This window comes from Triticum dicoccoides, chromosome 4A (genome assembly GCF_002162155.2).
Source record: "Triticum dicoccoides isolate Atlit2015 ecotype Zavitan chromosome 4A, WEW_v2.0, whole genome shotgun sequence".
In the NCBI taxonomy this organism is placed as follows: Eukaryota; Viridiplantae; Streptophyta; class Magnoliopsida; order Poales; family Poaceae; genus Triticum; species Triticum dicoccoides.
Window position 1 is genome coordinate 562,076,794 of NC_041386.1, and position 18,355 is coordinate 562,095,148.

General features: G+C 43.5%; 1 protein-coding gene across 1 annotated transcript; it reads left to right on the top strand.

Moving 5' to 3' along the window:
* Window positions 1-16,221: 16,221 nt before the first annotated feature.
* LOC119286765 (polyol transporter 5-like) lies at window positions 16,222-18,041 on the top strand. The gene is made up of 3 exons (XM_037566211.1): window positions 16,222-16,405; window positions 16,487-16,833; window positions 16,919-18,041. The coding sequence occupies exons 1-3, from the start codon at window positions 16,273-16,275 to the stop codon at window positions 17,864-17,866; spliced, it is 1,428 nt and encodes a 475-aa protein (XP_037422108.1). The 5' UTR covers window positions 16,222-16,272; the 3' UTR covers window positions 17,867-18,041.
* Window positions 18,042-18,355: the final 314 nt, after the last annotated feature.

Genomic DNA, 18,355 nt, shown 5'->3' on the forward strand with positions numbered 1-18,355 from the left:
CTCGACGGCGGCGCGGGAGCGGGCTGCGGGGCGGCGGGGTGGTGGTGGTGGCGGGGCTCGGCGGCGACATTTAAAGAGGGGGCGCCCCGGGAGGAGTCCGGCTCGGACTCCCCTCGGCATCCGAGCTATGCACGGTGGCACGCGCGCGAGGGAGACGGCCGGGACGGGCTGGCTGGGCTTCGGCCCAGCTGGGTCCGGAAACTTCTGTTTAAAATAATTCCGCCGAAACTAAGAAAAATCCTAGAAAATAAAATAAAAATCTAAAAATGCCAAAACAAATTTTCACCATCTAAATGAAATATTTAGAATGAGATGAACATTTTCTTGGCCCTAAAATGCACTTTTGAAAACGTGCAATTTTTCTAATGCAAATAAAATTGCAATAAAATCCAAAATGAACAAAATATTGATTTTAATATTTTTCCTCCAATATTTCATTTATTTTGGAGAAGTCATATTATCTCATCTCATATATTTTAATATGAAATATTTTTGGAGGGAAAAATAATTAAAACCAAAATCCTTGTTTCAAAATTTGATAAAATCAAATTCGAAAACCGGGGAAATCCTCAACTCTCTCCGAGGATCCTTGAGTTGCTTAGGGTTTCAAGGAGCACGAGACGAAATGCAATAAAATATGATATGCAATAATGATCTATGTATAACATTCCAAATTGAAAATTTGGGATGTTACAATTGTCTTATCCATCCCTTGCATGTTATAGTTCATCATGAAGCTCTTGTTGCTTGGTGGCAGTGATTGAGGAATTCTGCTAATGACACTATCATCCGGAAGATTAACTCCCAGTTGAATCAAGTGATTGTTATACCCAGACATTTTGAGTATATGTTCATTGACAGAACTATTCTCCTCCATCTTGCAGCTGTAGAACTTATTGGAGACCTCATATATCTCAATCCGAGCATTTGCTTGAAATATTAACTTCAACTCCTGGAACATCTCATATGCTCCATGACATTCAAAACGTTGTTGAAGTCCCGGTTCTAAGCCGTAAAGCATGGCACACTGAACTATCGAGTAGTCATCAGCTTTGCTCTGCCAGACGTTCATAACATCTGGCGGTGCTCCTGCAGCGGGTTTTGCACCTAGCGGTGCTTCCAGGATGTAATTCTTCCGTGCAGCAATGAGGATAATCCTCAAGTTATGGACACAGTCCATGTAATTGCTACCATCATCTTTCAACTTTGCTTTTTCAAGGAACGCATTAAAATTCAACGGAACAACAGCACGGGCCATCTATCTACAACAACATAGACAAGCAAAATACTATCAGGTACTAAGTTCATGATAAACTAAAGTTCAATTAATCATATTTAAGAACTCCCACTTAGATAGACATCCCTCTAATCATCTAAGTGATCACGTGATCCAAATCAACTAAACCATGACCGATCATCACGTGAAATTGAGTAGTTTTCAATGGTGAACATCACTATGTTGATCATATATACTATATGATTCACGCTCGACCTTTTGGTCATAGTGTTCCGAGGCCATATCTGCATATGCTAGTCTCTTCAAGTTTAACCCGGGTATTTCTGCGTGTGCAAAACTGGCTTGCACCCGTTGTATGTGAACATAGAGCTTATCACACCCGATCATCACGTGGTGTCTCAGAACGACGAACTTTGGCAACGGTGCATACTCAGGGAGAACACTTGTACCTTGAAATTTAGTGAGAGATCATCTTATAATGCTACCGTCAATCAAGCAGAATAAGATGCATAAAGGATAAACATCACATGCAATCAATATAAGTGATATGATATGGCCATCATCATCTTGTGCCTTTGATCTCCATCTCCAAAGCACCGTCATGATCACCATCGTCACCAGCGCGACACCTTGATCTCCATCGTAGCATTGTGATAAAGTAAAGCAATTACAGGGCGATTGCATTGCATACAATAAAGCGACAACCATATGGCTCATGCCAGTTGCCGATAACTCCGTTACAAAACATGATCATATCATACAATAAAATATAGCATCATGCCTTGACCATATCACATCACAACATGCCCTGCAAACAAGTTAGACGTCCTCTACTTTGTTGTTGCAAGTTTTACGTGGCTGCTACGGGCTGAGCAAGAACCGTTCTTACCTACGCATCAAAAACCACAACGCGGTATAGTGGTTGTTTTTTGATCTTCAGAAAGAACCCTGTTCATTGAATCCGATTCAACTAAAGCTGGAGAAACATACACCCACTAGCCACCTGTGTGCAAAGCACGTCGGTAGAACCAGTCTCGCGTAAGCGTATGCGTAATGTCGGTCTGGGCTGCTTCATCCAACAATGTCGTTGAATCAAGATCAACTAGTGACGGCAAGCAATATGGATATACCCACGCCCACAACTCCTTTGTGTTCTACTCGTGCATACAACATCTACGCATAAACTTGGCTCGGACACCACTGTTGGGTAACGTAGTAATTTCAAAAAAAATCCTACGCACACGCAAGATCGTGGTGATGCATAGCAACGAGAGGGGAGAGTATCGTCTACGTACCCTCGTAGACCGTAAGCGGAAGTGTTATGAGAACGCGGTTGATGTAGTCGAACGTCTTCATGATCCGACTGTTCCAAGTACCGAACGCACGGCACCTCCGAATTCAGCACACATTCAGCTTGATGACGTCCCACAAACTCCGATCCAGCAGAGCTTCACGGGAGAGTTCCGTCAGCACGACGGCGTGATGATGGTGATGATGTTGTTGCCGACGCAGGGCTTCGACTAAGCACCGCTACGATATGACCGAGGTGGATTATGGTGGAGGGGGGCACCGCACACGGCTTGGAACAATCAACTTGTGTCTTCTAGGGTGCCCCCTACCCCCGTATATAAAGGAGCAAGGGGGGAGGCCGGCCGGCCCTTGCAGGGCGTGCCAGGAGGAGGAGTCCTCCTCCTAGTAGGAGTAGGACTCCCCTTTCCTACTCCTACTAGGAGGGGGAAAGGAAGGAGGAGAGGGAGAAGGAAAGGGGGGCACCGCCCCCCTTCCCTATTCCAATTCGGACCAGAGGGGGAGGGAGCGCGCGGCCAGCCCTGGCCAGCCCTCTCTCTCTCCACTAAGGCCCATGTGGCCCATTACTTCTCCCGGGGGGTTTCCGGTAACCCTCTGACACTCTGGTTTTCTCCGAAATCACCCGGAACACTTCCGGTGTCTGAATATAGTCGTCTAATATATCAATCTTTAGGTATCGACCATTTCGAGACTCCTCGTCATGTCCGTGATCACATCCAGGACTCTGAACTACCTTCGGTACAACAAATCACATAAACTCATAATATCGATCGTCACCGAACGTTAAGCTTGCGGACCCTATGGGTTCGAGAACTATGTAGACATGACCGAGACACGTCTCTGGTCAATAACCAATAGCGGAACCTGGATGTTCATATTGGCTCCTACATATTCTACGAAGATCTTTATCGGTCAAACCGCATAACAACATACATTGTTCCCTTTGTCATCGGTATGTTACTTGCCTGAGATTCGATCGTCGGTGTCTCAATACCTAGCTCAATCTCGTTACCGGCAAGTCTCTTTACTTGTTCCGTAATGCATCATCCCGCAACTAACTTATTAGTTTCATTGCTTGCGAGGCTTATAGTGATGTCCATTACCGAGAGGGCCCAGAGATACCTCTCCGACAATCGGAGTGACAAATCCTAATCTTGATCTATGCCAACTCAACAAGTACCATCGGAGACACCTGTAGAGCACCTTTATAATCACCCAGTTACGTTGTGACGTTTGGTAGCACACGAAGTGTTCCTCCGATAATCGGGAGTTGCATAATCTCATAGTCATAGGAACATGTATAAGTCATGAAGAAAGCAATAGCAGTAAACTAAAACGGTCAAGTGCTAAGCTAACGGAATGGTTCAAGTCAATCACATCATTCTCTGAATGATGTGATCCCGTTTATCAAATGACAACTCATGTTTATGGTTAGGAAACATAACCATCTTTGATCAACGAGCTGGTCAAGTAGAGGCATACTAGTGACACTATGTTTGTCTATGTATTCACACATGTATTATGTTTCCGGTTAATGCAATTCTAGCATGAATAATAATCATTTATCATGAAATAAGAAAATAAATAATAACTTTATTCTAGCCTCTAGGGCATATTTCCTTCTGCCGCTTCATCCAACAATACCGCCGAATCAAAGTATGACATGATGGTAAGCAGTATGACTATTATCGCCCACAACTCTTTGTGTTCTACTCGTGCATATAACATCTATGCATAGACCTGGCTCAATTTCCACTATTGGGGAACACAGTATTTCAAAAAAGTTACCTACGGTCACGCAAGATCTATCTAGGAGATGCATAGCAACTGATACGTCTCCAACGTATCTATAATTTTTGATTGCTCCATGCTATTATATTACCTGTTTTGGATGTTAATGGGCTTTATTTTACACTTTTATACCATTTTTGGGACTAACCTATTAACTGGAGGCCCAGCCCAATTTGCTGGTTTTTTTTTGCCTATTTCAGTGTTTCGCAGAAAAAGAATATCAAACGAAGTCCAAATGGAATGAAACCTTCGGGAACGTGATTTTATCAACAAACGTGATCCAGGAGACTTGGAGTGGGAGCCAAGAAACAATCGAGGAGGCCACGAGGCAGGGGCGCGCCTACCCCACTAGGTGTGCCCTCCACCCTCGTGGGCCCCTCGTTACTCCACCGACCTACTTCTTCCTCCTATATAAGTCCACGTACCCCCCAAACATCCAGGAGCACCATGAAAAACTAATTCCACCGCCACAACCTTCTGTACCCGAGAGATCCCATCTTGGTGCCTTTTCCGGAGCTCCGCTGGAGGGGGCATTGATCACGGAGGGCCTCTACATCAAATCCATGGCCTCTCCGGTGATGTGTGAGTAGTTTACTTCAGACCTTCGGGTCCATAGCTAGTAGCTAGATGGCTTCTTCTCTCTCTTTGGATCTCAATACAAAGTTCTCCTCGATTCTCTTGGAGATCTATTCGATGCAATCTTCTTTTGCGGTGTGTTTGTTGAGATCCGATGAATTGTGGGTTTATGATCAAGTCTATCTATGAACAATATTTGAATCTTCTCTGAATCCTTTTATGTATGATTGGTTTATCTTTGCTAGTCTCTTCGAATTATCAGTTTGGTTTGGCCTACTAGATTGATCTTTCTTGCAATGGGAGAAGTGCTTAGCTTTGCGTTCAATCTTGTGGTGCTCGATCCCAGTGACAGTAGGGGAAATGACACGTATTGTATTGTTGCCATCGAGGATAAAAAGATGGGGTTTATATCATATTGCATGAGTTTATCCCTCTACATCATGTCATCTTGCTTAAGGCATTACTCTGTTCTTATGAACTTAATACTCTAGATGCATGCTGGATAGCGGTCGATGTGTGGAGTAATAGTAGTAGATGCAGAATCATTTTGGTCTACTTGTCGCGGACGTGATGCCTATATACACGATCATGCCTAGATATTCTCATAACTATGCTCAATTCTATCAATTGCTCGACAGTAATTTGTTCACCCACCGTAATACTTATGCTATCTTGAGATAAGCCACTAGTGAACCTATGGCACCCGGGTCTATTCTCTATCATATAAGTTTCCATCTATTTTGTTTTGCAATCTTTACTTTCAATCTATATCATAAAAATACCAAAAATACTTATCTTATTATTATCATCTCTATCAGATCTCACTCTTGCAAGTGGTCGTGAAGGGATTCACAACCCCTTTATCATGTTGGTTGCGAGGTTCTTATTTGTTTGTGTAGGTATGAGGTGACTCACGCGCGGTCTCCTACAGGATTGATACCTTGGTTCTCAAAAACCGAGGGAAATACTTACACTGCTTTACTGCATCACCCTTTCCTCTTCAAGGGAAAACCAACGCAGTGCTCGAGAGGTAGAAAGAAGAATTTCTGGCACCGTTGCCGGGGAGATCTACGCCAAGTCAAGACATACCAAGTACCCATCACAACTCTTATCCTCCACATTACAATATTTGGCATTTGCCTCTTGTTTTCCTCTCCCCCACTTCATCCTTGCCATTTTATTCGCCCTCCTTTTCTGTTCGCCCTTTCTTTTGCTTGCTTCGTCATTATGGCTAGTCCTTTATCCACTCCTTTGTCTCCCGAAAATGAAGTTCTTAATTTTAAACAAAGGGAGGGAGAAAATCTAAAAGATGCTTGGTACAGAATTTGCAATGCGCAAAATAGATCCACTAGGAAGCAATCTACTCCCGTTCTTCTTCGCAATTTTTATGTAGGCATCACTCCTTGGAATAGATATATTCTTGATACCATTACCGGAGGAAATTTCTTGGGTAGCCATACTTTTGATTCTTATAATGCTATGATAGATTTGTTTGGCCCACCACCTCTTTTGGTTAATGGAACTATTTTAACCTTGGAACATGTTATGCAACGGCTTGAAATTAAAGTTGCCACCGTAGAGTTAATTGAAAATTTGGATAGAAAGATCCATAACCAAATTACCCAATACAGATCTAAGATAGGAGTTGCTCTTAATTTTTTTAAATAAAAGGGATCTATGGTTAATGAAAAGATAGATCAAGATTCCACTAGAATTGGTAAAATTGAGGATATTATTACCAACCATGGGTCTGCCTTTTCTTTCGTGAAAAACGCTCCTCCTAATGCTAAGATTGCCAAATTAATGTATGTTCCTAAAAATAAGGGTGAAACTTCTAGTAAGGAAAATGCAGACCTCAAATCCATAAGTGTTTAGCCCAACTTTCTCTCTATCCTTAAGGAACCTTTTGCTACAAATGATTTTCTTGATTTTGTGCCTAGGAGCTTGATAATTAATAAAAAGAAATAAACTCCTAAGAGTAATAGGTGTTTCATTGAAAAATTACCTACCAAAGATGGCAATACCTAGATCTATCCTTGCTTTTATGCCTAGCTAGGGGCGTTAAACGATAGCGCTTGTTGGGAGGCAACCCAATTTTATTTTTATTCCTTGCTTTTTCCTCCTGTTTAGTAATAAATAATTTATCTATCCTCTGTTTTGGTTGTGTTTTTCGTGTTTAATTAGTGTTTGTGCCAAGTAGAACCGTTGGGAAGACTTGGGGAAAGTCTTTTTAATCTTGCTGTAAAAAACAGAAACTTTAGCGCTCACGAGAATTGCTGCCATTTTTATTTGGAGAGTGCTATTTAGTTAATTATTTTTGCAGATGATTAATAGATAAATTCGTCACATCCATAAATTTATTTTAGAATTTTTGGGGTTCCAGAAGTTTGCGTTAGCTATAGATTACTACAGATTGTTCTGTTTTTGACAGATTCTGTTTTTCGTGTGTTGTTTGCTTATTTTGATGAACCTATGGCTAGTAAAAGAGTTTATAAACCATAGAGAAGTTGGAATAAAGTAGGTTTAACACCAATATGAATCAAGAATGAGTTCATTACAGTACCTTGAAGTAGTGTTTTGTTTTCTTTCTCTAACGGAGCTCACGAGATTTTCTATTTTGAGTTTTGTGTTGTGAAGTTTTCAAGTTTTGGGTAAAGTTTTGATGGATTATGGAACAAGGAGTGGCAAGAGCCTAATCTTGGGGATGCCCAAGGCACCCCAAGGTAAATCCAAGGACACCAAAAATCCTAAGCTCGGGGATGCCCCGGAAGGCATCCCCTCTTTCGTCTTCGTCTATCAGTAACTTTACTTGGAGCTATATTTTTATTCACCACATGATATGTGTTTTGCTTGGAGCGTCTTGTATGATTTGAGTCTTTGCTTTTTAGTTTACCACAGTCATCCTTTATGTACACGCCTTTTGAGAGAGACTCACATGATTTGAAATTTATTAGAATACCCTGTGTGCTTCACTTATATCTTTTGAGCTATATAGTTTTTGCTCTAGTGCTTCACTTATATCTTTTAGAGCACGGTGGTGGTTTCATTCTATGGAAATAATTGATCTCTCGTGCTTCACTTATATTATTTTGAGAGTCCTTTAGAACAACATGGAAATTTGCTTTTAGGAATAATATGAAAACTTTCATAGAAGTGCATTGAATACTATGAGAAGTTTGATACTTGATGATTGTTTTGAGATATGGAGATGGTGATATTAGAGTCATGCTAGTTGAGTAGTTGTGAATTTGAGAAATACTTGTGTTGAAGTTTATGATTCCCGTAGCATGCACGTATGGTGAACCATTATGTGATGAAGTCGGAGCATGATTTATTTATTGATTGTCTTCCTTATGAGTGGCGGTCGGGGACGAGCGATGGTCTTTTCCTACCAATCTAGCCCCCTAGGAGCATCCGTGTAATACTTTGTTTCGATAACTAATAGATTTTTGCAATAACTATGTGAGTTCTTTATGACTAATGTTGAGTCCTTGGATTATACGCACTCTCACCCTTCCACAATTGCTAGCCTCTCTAGTATTGCGCAACTTTCGCCAGTACCTTAAACCCACCATATACCTTCCTCAAAACAGCCACCATACCTACCTATTATGACATTTCCATAGCCATTCCAAGATATATTTCCATGCAACTTTCCACCATTCCGTTATTATGACACGCTTCATCATTGTCATATTGCTTGCATGATCATGTAGTTGACATCGTATTTGTGGCAAAGTCACCTTCATAATTCTTCATACATGTCACTCATGCATCATTGCACATCCCGGTACACCGCCGGAGGCATTCACATAGAGTCATATTTTGTTCTAATTCTTGAGTTGTAAGTAAATTAAAGTGTGATGATCATCATTATTAGAGCATCGTCCCAGTGAGGAAAGGATGATGGAGACTATGATTCCCCCACAAGTCGGGATGAGACTTCGGACGAAAAAATAAAAAAATAAAAAAAAAAAGCCCCAAAAAAGGAAGACACAAATAAAAAATATTGAGAGAAAAAGAGAGAAGGGACAATGTTACTATCCTTTTTCCACACTTGTGCTTCAAAGTAGCACCATGATCTTAATGATAGAGAGTCTCCTATGTTGTCACTTTCATATACTAGTGGGAATTTTACATTATAGAACTTGGCTTGTATATTCCAATGATGGGCTTCCTCAAAATTGCCCTAGGTCTTCGTGAGCAAGCAAGTTGGATGCACACCCACTTAATTTCTTTTGTTGAGCTTTCCTACACTTATAGCTCTAAGTGCATCCGTTGCATGTCAATCCCTACTCACTCGCATTGATGTCTATTGATGGGCGTATCCATAGCCCGTTGATACGCCTAGTCGATGTGAGACTATCTTCTCCTTTTTTGTCTTCTCCACAACCACCATTCTATTCCACATATAGTGCTATGTCCATGGCTCACGCTCATATATTGCGTGAAGATTGAAAAAGTTTGAGAACATCAAAAGTATGAAACAATTGCTTGGCTTGTCATCAGGGTTGTGCATGATTTAAATATATTGTGTGGTGAAGATAGAGCATAGCCAGATTATATGATTTTGCAGGGATAACTTTCTTTGGCCATGTTATTTTGAGAAGACATAATTGCTTAGTTAGTACGCTTGAAGTATTATTATTTCTATGTCAATATTGAACTTTTATCTTGAATCTTTCGGATCTAAACATTCATGCCACAATAAAGAAAAATTACATTGAGAAATATGTTAGAAAGCATTCCACATCAAAAATTCTTCTTTTATCATTTACCTACTCGAGGACGAGCATGAATTAAGCTTGGGGATGCTTGATACGTCTCCAACGTATCTATAATTTTTGATTGCTCCATGCTATTATATTATCTGTTTTGGATGTTAATGGGCTTTATTTTACACTTTTATATAATTTTTGGGACTAACCTATTAACCGGAGGCCCAACCCAAATTGCTGTTTTTTTCCTATTTCAGTGTTTCGCAGAAAAGGAATATCAAACGAAGTCCAAACAGAATGAAACCTTCAGGAACGTGATTTTCTCAACAAACGTGATCCAGGAGACTTGGAGTGGGAGCCAAGAAACAATCGAGGAGGCCACGAGGCAGGGGCACGCGCCCTCCACCCTCGTGGGCCCCTCGTTGCTCCACCGACGTACTTCTTCCTCCTATATAAGTGCATGTACCCCCCAAATATCCAGGAGCACCACGAAAACCTAATTCCACCGCCGCAACCTTCTATACCCGAGAGATCCCATCTTGGGGCCTTTTCCGGAGCTCCGCCGGAGGGGGCATTGATCATGGAGGGCCTCTACATCAACTCCATGGCCTCTCCGGTGATGTGTGAGTAGTTTACTTCAGACCTTCGGGTCCATAGCTAGTAGCTAGATGGCTTCTTCTCTCTCTTTGGATCTCAATACAAAGTTCTCCTCGATTCTCTTGGAGATCTATTCGATGCAATCTTCTTTTGCGGTGTGTTTGTCGAGATCCGATGAATTGTGGGTTTATGATCAAGTCTATCTATGAACAATATTTGAATCTTCTCTGAATTCTTTTATGTATGATTGGTTTATCTTTGCAAGTCTCTTTGAATTATCAGTTTGGTTTGGCCTACTAGATTGATCTTTCTTGCAATGGGAGAAGTGCTTAGCTTTGGGTTCAATCTGGTGCTCGATCCCAGTGAGAGTAGGGGAAACGACACGTGTTGTATTGTTGCCATCGAGGATAAAAAGATTGGGTTTATATCATATTGCATGAGTTTATCCCTCTACATCATGTCATCTTGCTTAAGGCGTTACTCTGTTCTTATCAACTTAATACTCTAGATGCATGCTAGATAGCGGTCAATGTGTGGAGTAATAGTAGTAGATGCAGAATTGTTTTGGTCTACTTGTCGCAGACGTGATGCCTATATACATGATCATGCCTAGATATTCTCATAACTATGCTCAATTCTATCAATTGCTCAACAGTAATTTGTTGACCCATCGTAATACTTATGCTATCTTGAGAGAAGCCACTAGTGAAACCTATGGCACCCGGGTCTATTCTCCATCATATAAGTTTCCATCTATTTTATTTTGCAATCTTTACTTTCAGTTTGTATCATAAAAATACCAAAAATACTTATCTTATTATTATCATCTCTATCAGATCTCACTCTTGCAAGTTGCCGTGAAGGGATTGACAACCCCTTTATCACGTTGGTTGCGAGGTTCTTATTTGTTTGTGTAGGTACGAGGTGACTCGCGCGTGGTCTCCTACTGGATTGATACCTTGGTTCTCAAAAACTGAGGGAAATACTTACGCTGCTTTACTGCATCATCCTTTCCTCTTCAAGGGAAAACCAATGCAGTGCTCAAGAGGTAGCAGCAACGAGAGGGGAGAGCATGTCTATGTACCCTCGTAGACCGAAAGCGGAAGCGTTTAGTAACGCGGTTGATGTAGTCGAACGTCTTCGTGATCCAACCGATTAAGTACCGAACGCACGACACCTTCGTGATCAGCACATGTTCAGCTCGATGACGTCCCTCGAACTCTTGATCCAGTTGATGCCGAGGGAGAGTTTCGTCAGCACAACGGCGTGGTGACGGTGATGATGAAGTTCACTGGTGCAGGGCTTCGCCTAAGCACTACGACGATATGACCAAGGTGTGTAACTGTGGAGGGGGCACCGCACACGGCTAAAAGATCGACTTGTGTGTCTATGGGGTGCCCCCTTCCCCCATATAGAAAGGAGGGGAGGAGGAGGCCGGCCGGCCCTATGGGGCGCGCCCAAGGAGGGGAGTCCTACTAGGACTCCAAGTCCTGGTAGGATTCCACCAAGAGGAAGAGAGGGGGAAGGAAGGAAAGGGAGAGAGGGAGAAGGAAAGGGGGGCGCCGCCCCGCTTCCCTTGTCCAATTCAGACTGCAAGGGGGGGGGGGCTGCCCTGGCTCCCCTCCCCTCTCTCCAATAAGGCCCATGGTGGCCCATTAGTTCCCCCGGGGGTTCCGGTAACCCCTCCGGCATTCCGGTTTTACCCGAAACCATCCGGAACACTTCCGGTGTCCGAATAACATGGTCCAATATATCAATATTTATGTCTTGACCATTTTGAGACTCCTCGCCATGTCCGTGATCTCATCCGGGACTCCGAACAACCTTATGTACATCAAATCACATAACTCATAATACAAATCGTCAGAGAACGTTAAGCGTGCGGACCCTACGGGTTCGAGAACTATGTAGACATGACCGAGACACATCTCCGGTCAATAACTAATAGCAGAACTTGGATGCTCATATTGGCTCCTACATATTCTACGAAGATCTTTATCGGTCAAACCGCATAAAAACATACGTTGTTCCCTTTGTCGTCAGTTTGTTACTTGCCCGAGATTCGATCGTCGGTATCATTATACATAGTTCAGTATCATTACCAGCAAGTCTCTTTACTCGTTCCATAATGCATCATCCTGCAACTAACTCATTAGTCACATTGCTTGCAAGGCTTATAGTGATGTGCATTACCGAGAGGGCCTAGAGATACCTCTCCAACAATCAGAGTGACAAATTCTAATCTCGATCTATGCCAACTCAACAAACACCATCGGAGGCACCTGTAGAGCATCTTTATAATCACCCAGTTACGTTGTGATGTTTGATAGCACACTAAGTGTTCCTCTGGTATTCAGGAGTTGCATAATCTCATAGTCATAGGTACATGTATAAGTCATGAAGAAAGCAATAGGAATAAACTAAACGATCATAGTGCTAAGCTAACGGACGGGTCTTATCCATCACATCATTCTCTAATGATGTGATCCCGTTCATCAAATAACAACACATGTCTATGGCTAGGAAACTTAACCATCTTGGATTAACGAGCTAGTCTAGTAGAGGCATACTAGGGACACTCTGTTTGTCTATGTATTCACACATGTACTAAGTTTCAGGTTAATACAATTCTAGCATGAATAATAAACATTTATCATGATATAAGGAAATATAAATAACAACTTTATTATTTCCTCTAGGCATATTTCCTTCAATTAGCATCCCTAGGACAATGAGTAAAAACTATGAATATAAAATTACTAGCTAGAAAAGAACATTCTTCATAAATCACCGCTGCTGGCTCATGCGAATTCTCGTCATTCTGCATGATCTCACTGACCTCCATGTAGTCCGCCTCCACATGTATCTTGTTACACCCCACCTCGTTCGCGAGTATGAGTTCATCTCGCAGTCCTCTTGCTTCCGCCGTCGCCGCATCTTCCATGAAGGATATGTTACTACATGCAACTGCAATGAAAAAGCCATGATCGCCGTGAAGCACTGCACCCGTACTTCCTGTGCCATTATCATAACCAAAGGTGGCTTCAACTTTTAGTTTGATGACCCCCTCTGCTGGTTTACTCCATTCATGCCTTTTAATCTTTGCGCTCTTCAACTTTGCCCATGAGAAATTTTGCACAAGTGTTGAGATTGCCTGAGCCGACCTGGCCGGTTCATACATATGTTCTCCATGTGTGTATTTGTAGCACTCCCACCATACATACAAGATTGTAGTTGCCACTAGATCATTCTGATGCACATCATTTACCAGCGGTCTAACTGAGCTTTTGGATAGTAGCAGGTCGCAAAGCACTGTCCCCCTTTAGGTTCAATGGAGCACACTTCAGACACTAACTCATGCATTTCCAAGATCCGCCAAATCTCCCTCACTCTCGGGCTTAGAAACATAGCATGCCGAATACTTTCACAATCCGAACTAGAAGTTAGCTAAGACACCCTTGCAGGGGTTGCTCCAAGCAAAGTTCTCCAAACATGAATTTTATTTTTTTATGGAAGACGCAACTTCCAAATGGCATGCCAAACTGGACTAGTACTTGAGGATTGAATTGAATTTGTCATCCTCAACTTTCGTCCGTGTTGGTACCCCCATTCTTCATGATATGCTGATCTTACCGAGAAAACCCCACTCCTATTAAGATGCCATGACACAAAATCTTCCATCATCCCCAAAGCTAATGGAATATATATACGATAAGTCGATAACTAGCCTAATGGCCTATACACTAACACGCACACGGAGGTTAAATGGGCTGCAGTCACTGCAGCCCATTGTTCATATGTTAGTTTTGTTTTGAAAATCTTGTGAAAATATGTAAATTATAAGCATAGTAAAAATAAAACCTCAAGTACTAGGCCCGCGTTTGAGAAAATATTTATATACTCGTTGCAAATGATAAATAAATAAATATATTTTTAAAACATATATACGAGCCTAGTAAATCCTAGACTACAGATCCTCAAACAAAAACTATTAAATATTATTTTTAAATATATTAACTTTTTATAATTCTTAAATACATTTTTAGTTATATGAATACTTTTAAAATAATAAGTGTATATTTTTATTAAATATATTACAAACCTTTTTTTTTGCGGGTGAAATATATTACAAACCTTATGTTAATAGTTTTTATTAAATGCATGCATACTTTTTATGAGACTGTCCAAAATATATGGACACGAATATTTCAATTATATCTTCTACTGCGACTATGATTTACTTATTTTAGAAAATTCTAAAAAGGAAAAATAAACTAACGTATGAAAAACGGGCCGCGGTGACTGCAACCCGTTTAAGCACCTGTGTGTTGGTCCATAGACTATTCGGCCTAGTTATCATATATGGACAACAAACTCAAACTGACAGCCTAGTCACTGACAGTGGGCTCGGGTTGGTAGGAGGAAGTCGCTGGTTTGAACTTAGCTCAGCCTAGTCACTGACGGTGGGCCCGGGGCCACCCTGTGGCGTCCCATAAGCTGCAGATATGGTTCCAAACGAGAATTGAACCGTGCATGAACGCCGAGACAAGTTTCTCCAACAGCTTTCCATATTTTTTAAGTTTTTTTTTGCGGGGGTCCATATTTTTTAACTTGTGGCATCAAATTGCACATGCCGTGCAACCTCATATACCACCATTGTATTCATCTATTTACTTCCTTCTCAAAAAAAAAAACTATTTACTTTTTTTTACATTTGGGGAATCAATATGGCGACAAAGAAATCAGCCTCCGGTCCCTCGGATGCTAGCCCCTACAAGAATCAAGCAACGAGTATCTAGCAAAGCATCTTAATTTGCCAGCACGTCGCTCGTGTTAGGTGATAATCTCCTGTCGTCTTTCATCAGCTACTAGACAAGCTAACACTAGCCGCCCACACATGAGTCAATCAACACCGCAAAGCCAACCACACAATTTTTTGCAATAAAAACCTACGCATTCAGATCTCGCTTTGGACACCAATCATGCAGATCTAAGGAACACACCGGTCTGTTTCGAATGCAAGACTTTTACACATGAGAAGTCCTCATCATTCTTCGAATTTTGGAATATATTCTTTTTGCTACTCCCTCCGTTCACTTTTGTAAATCATTTCAGACAATTGAAAATAGACTACTTTGCACGCTGTCTGAAATTCTTCAGTGCCTTATAAAAATGAACAGAGGGAGTACATTTATTTTACCCCTATACACTACTTCCCGCCCTAGGTATGTTATCCCCTCCCTTCTCTCCATTCTAACCGTCCATTCCAACCGCTCTCTATGCTTTTTCCACTGGTTTACCATGAGAGCATCTCAACAGCCTCACATTTTATTGACTTACAATTAAAATCTTTTCATACACAAACACATCAACAATAAAATGACAGGTAAATCATAGTGATTGTGTAGACAAAGTCGTCACAATTTGAACACAATATGTACAAATAATAGATGTGCAATTCGCGACCTAACATATTAAAATATTTATATCTACATTGCAACACACGGACAATTATTTACTAGCCGAAGAAAGAACATAATGAAATCCCTGGGTCTAGTTGGACCAGATGGATAGTTTTATACGGAACAATGAAATCTTTTCTAATCAAAGGATTTTCAGACGACTTTGGAGGATTTTCGTATTTATGATTTTCTCTGTGCAGACTATCCATAGAAAGTTTCCCAAATTAAAAATGCACTACATTGTGTGGTACTCCATGGGAACTTTTAAAAGACCCCTTCCAATAGTCTACAATCAATCAGACAATATTTTTGTGGAATCAATCCTTCACATTTTGGAGGAAAAAAACATTAGCTAAGACTCAATGAAAAAATTTCTATCCTATGCATTAAATCACATCACTTTCTTTATAGGAATTGAGATGCATGTCATCTTACTTCTTATGATTTTTCTATTCCTACAATATTTCTATTCTATGAACCGAAGGAGGCCTGAGTGGACAAGTTGAAGTCGACAGGCTAAACCTCTACACTATACTTCGAGCCTCACCGGCGCCTGCGAGGACACCAAGACGACGCGAGCGCCATGGCGCACGATGGAGCTTCCCATGGAGCGACCACCGCCCCGCTGCTCGCGTCGACGGAGAAGCCACCGCGGAACATGTACGCCTTCGGCTGCGCCACGCTGGCCTCCATGACCACGATCCTCATGGGTTACAGTACGCGCCCAAACTCTGCTTCCTGGTACGTAGCACACTACAGCGACGACGTGCTCTCGCTGACCTGTTAATTTGCTGCAGATCTCGCGCTGATGAGCGGCGCGCAGCTCTTCATCCGGGAGGACCTGGGGCTTACCGACGAGCAGGTGGAGGTACTGGCTGGGTCCATGAACGTGTACATGCTCGTGTCCATCCTCGCCGCCGGCTGGGCGGCCGACCTCCTGGGCCGCCGCGGCACGCTCGTGCTCGCCAACGGCTTCCTCATGGCCGGCGCGCTCGCCATGTCGCTTGGCGGCAGCTACGCGGCGCTCATGGCCGCGCGCTTCATCACCAGCATCGGCGTTGGCTTCTCCCTCGTCGTCGCGCCGGTCTACAACGCCGAGATCTCGCCCGCCTCCGCGCGTGGCGTGCTTTCCTCGTTACTCGATGTAAGTGCGGGCGCACGCTGCTGCCGCCGTGCTTGAGCGCGCTTGGCGTCTCGTAGATTAATCTTTCGTTGCCGTGCTTGCACAGATATTTGTCAACGTCGGCATCCTGCTCAGTTACGTGTCGAACTACGCCTTGGCTGGCCTGCCGGTGCACCTCAGTTGGCGCGTCATGTACGCCATCGGCGTGCTCCCACCGGTGCTCCTCGCCGCCGGGGTGCTCGCCATGCCGGAGTCCCCGCGGTGGCTCGCCATGCGCGGGCGCGAGGACGACGCGCGCGCAGTGCTCGTGCGCACCTCCGATACCGCCGCCGAGGCCGAGCTCCGGTTTGAGGAGATCAAGCGGGTCGTCGAGGCGCCGCGAGAAGCCGATAGCGGCGTGTGGCGGGAGCTGATCTTTCGACCGTCGGCGATGGTCCGGCGGATCCTCGTCTTGGTGGTCGGGCTCAACTTCCTCCAGCAAGCGTTGGGCGTCGACGCCATCCTGCTGTACAGCCCGCTCATGTTCAAGAAGGCAGGCATGTCGTCGAATAGCGCCATCTTGGGCGCCACCGTGGCCATCGGTGTCGTCAAGACGTGCTTCATACTCGTGGTCTCGCTCTTCTCCGACCGCTTCGGCCGGCGGCCGCTCCTGCTGGCCAGCGCCGGCGGCGTGGCCGCCTCGCTGACCGGCCTGGCTCTCACACTCTGCATCGGCGAGACGTCGCCAGCGAGCACGGCTGCCTGCGTGGCGTTCACGCTGGCCACGGTCGCGGCGTTTTCGGTCGGGTGGGGGTCGCTCCCGTCCACGTACACGGCAGAGATCACGCCGCTGCGGCTGCGTGCGCAGGGCTCGAGCCTGGGCATGGCGGTGAACCGGCTGACTTGCGGGGTGGTAAGCATGTCGTTCATATCGCTAGCGGGCTGGATCACCATGCCCGGGTGCTTCTTTCTGTACGCCAGTATGGCGGCCACGGCGTACGTGTTCGTCTTCCTGCGCCTGCCAGAGACGAAGGGCCGGACCCTAGAGGAGATGGACGTGCTCTTTTCCAAATGATTATGTCATCTGTAGGTTTTCGGCCACAGTTCAATGCACGCTGTTGCGGCCCGCAGCACGTTTGGTAGAAACCTTTGAAAAAAAAATGTGTGAACTCTTTTGTGATTGCATCATCGATAGGGATCAATAAAAGGCTTCTACTCCTCGAATGGAATAGATTGTCTCTCTCGTGTTATTGGGTAAATAACTACACTGAGAATATATTTTAGAGCATCAACAATCGGAATAGTCAAATCTGCCTCCTATATGTCCGCGGATGCGCTGGCCGCCCACCTCACATTTGTTGTGTCCGCAGCCGCCCCCTCCCCCTCATATCTAGACCCCCACCCTGCAATTCCATGCAACATAGATAGATAGCATAGCATAGTATCAAACATAGCAAGTTCATTTCAACAGGACATACACAAAAGATAGATAGTTCGATCGATGTACTAAGACAAATACAACTAAAAGTGTGCAATAGTTTGTGGAGTTCACCGCTTCCTCGAT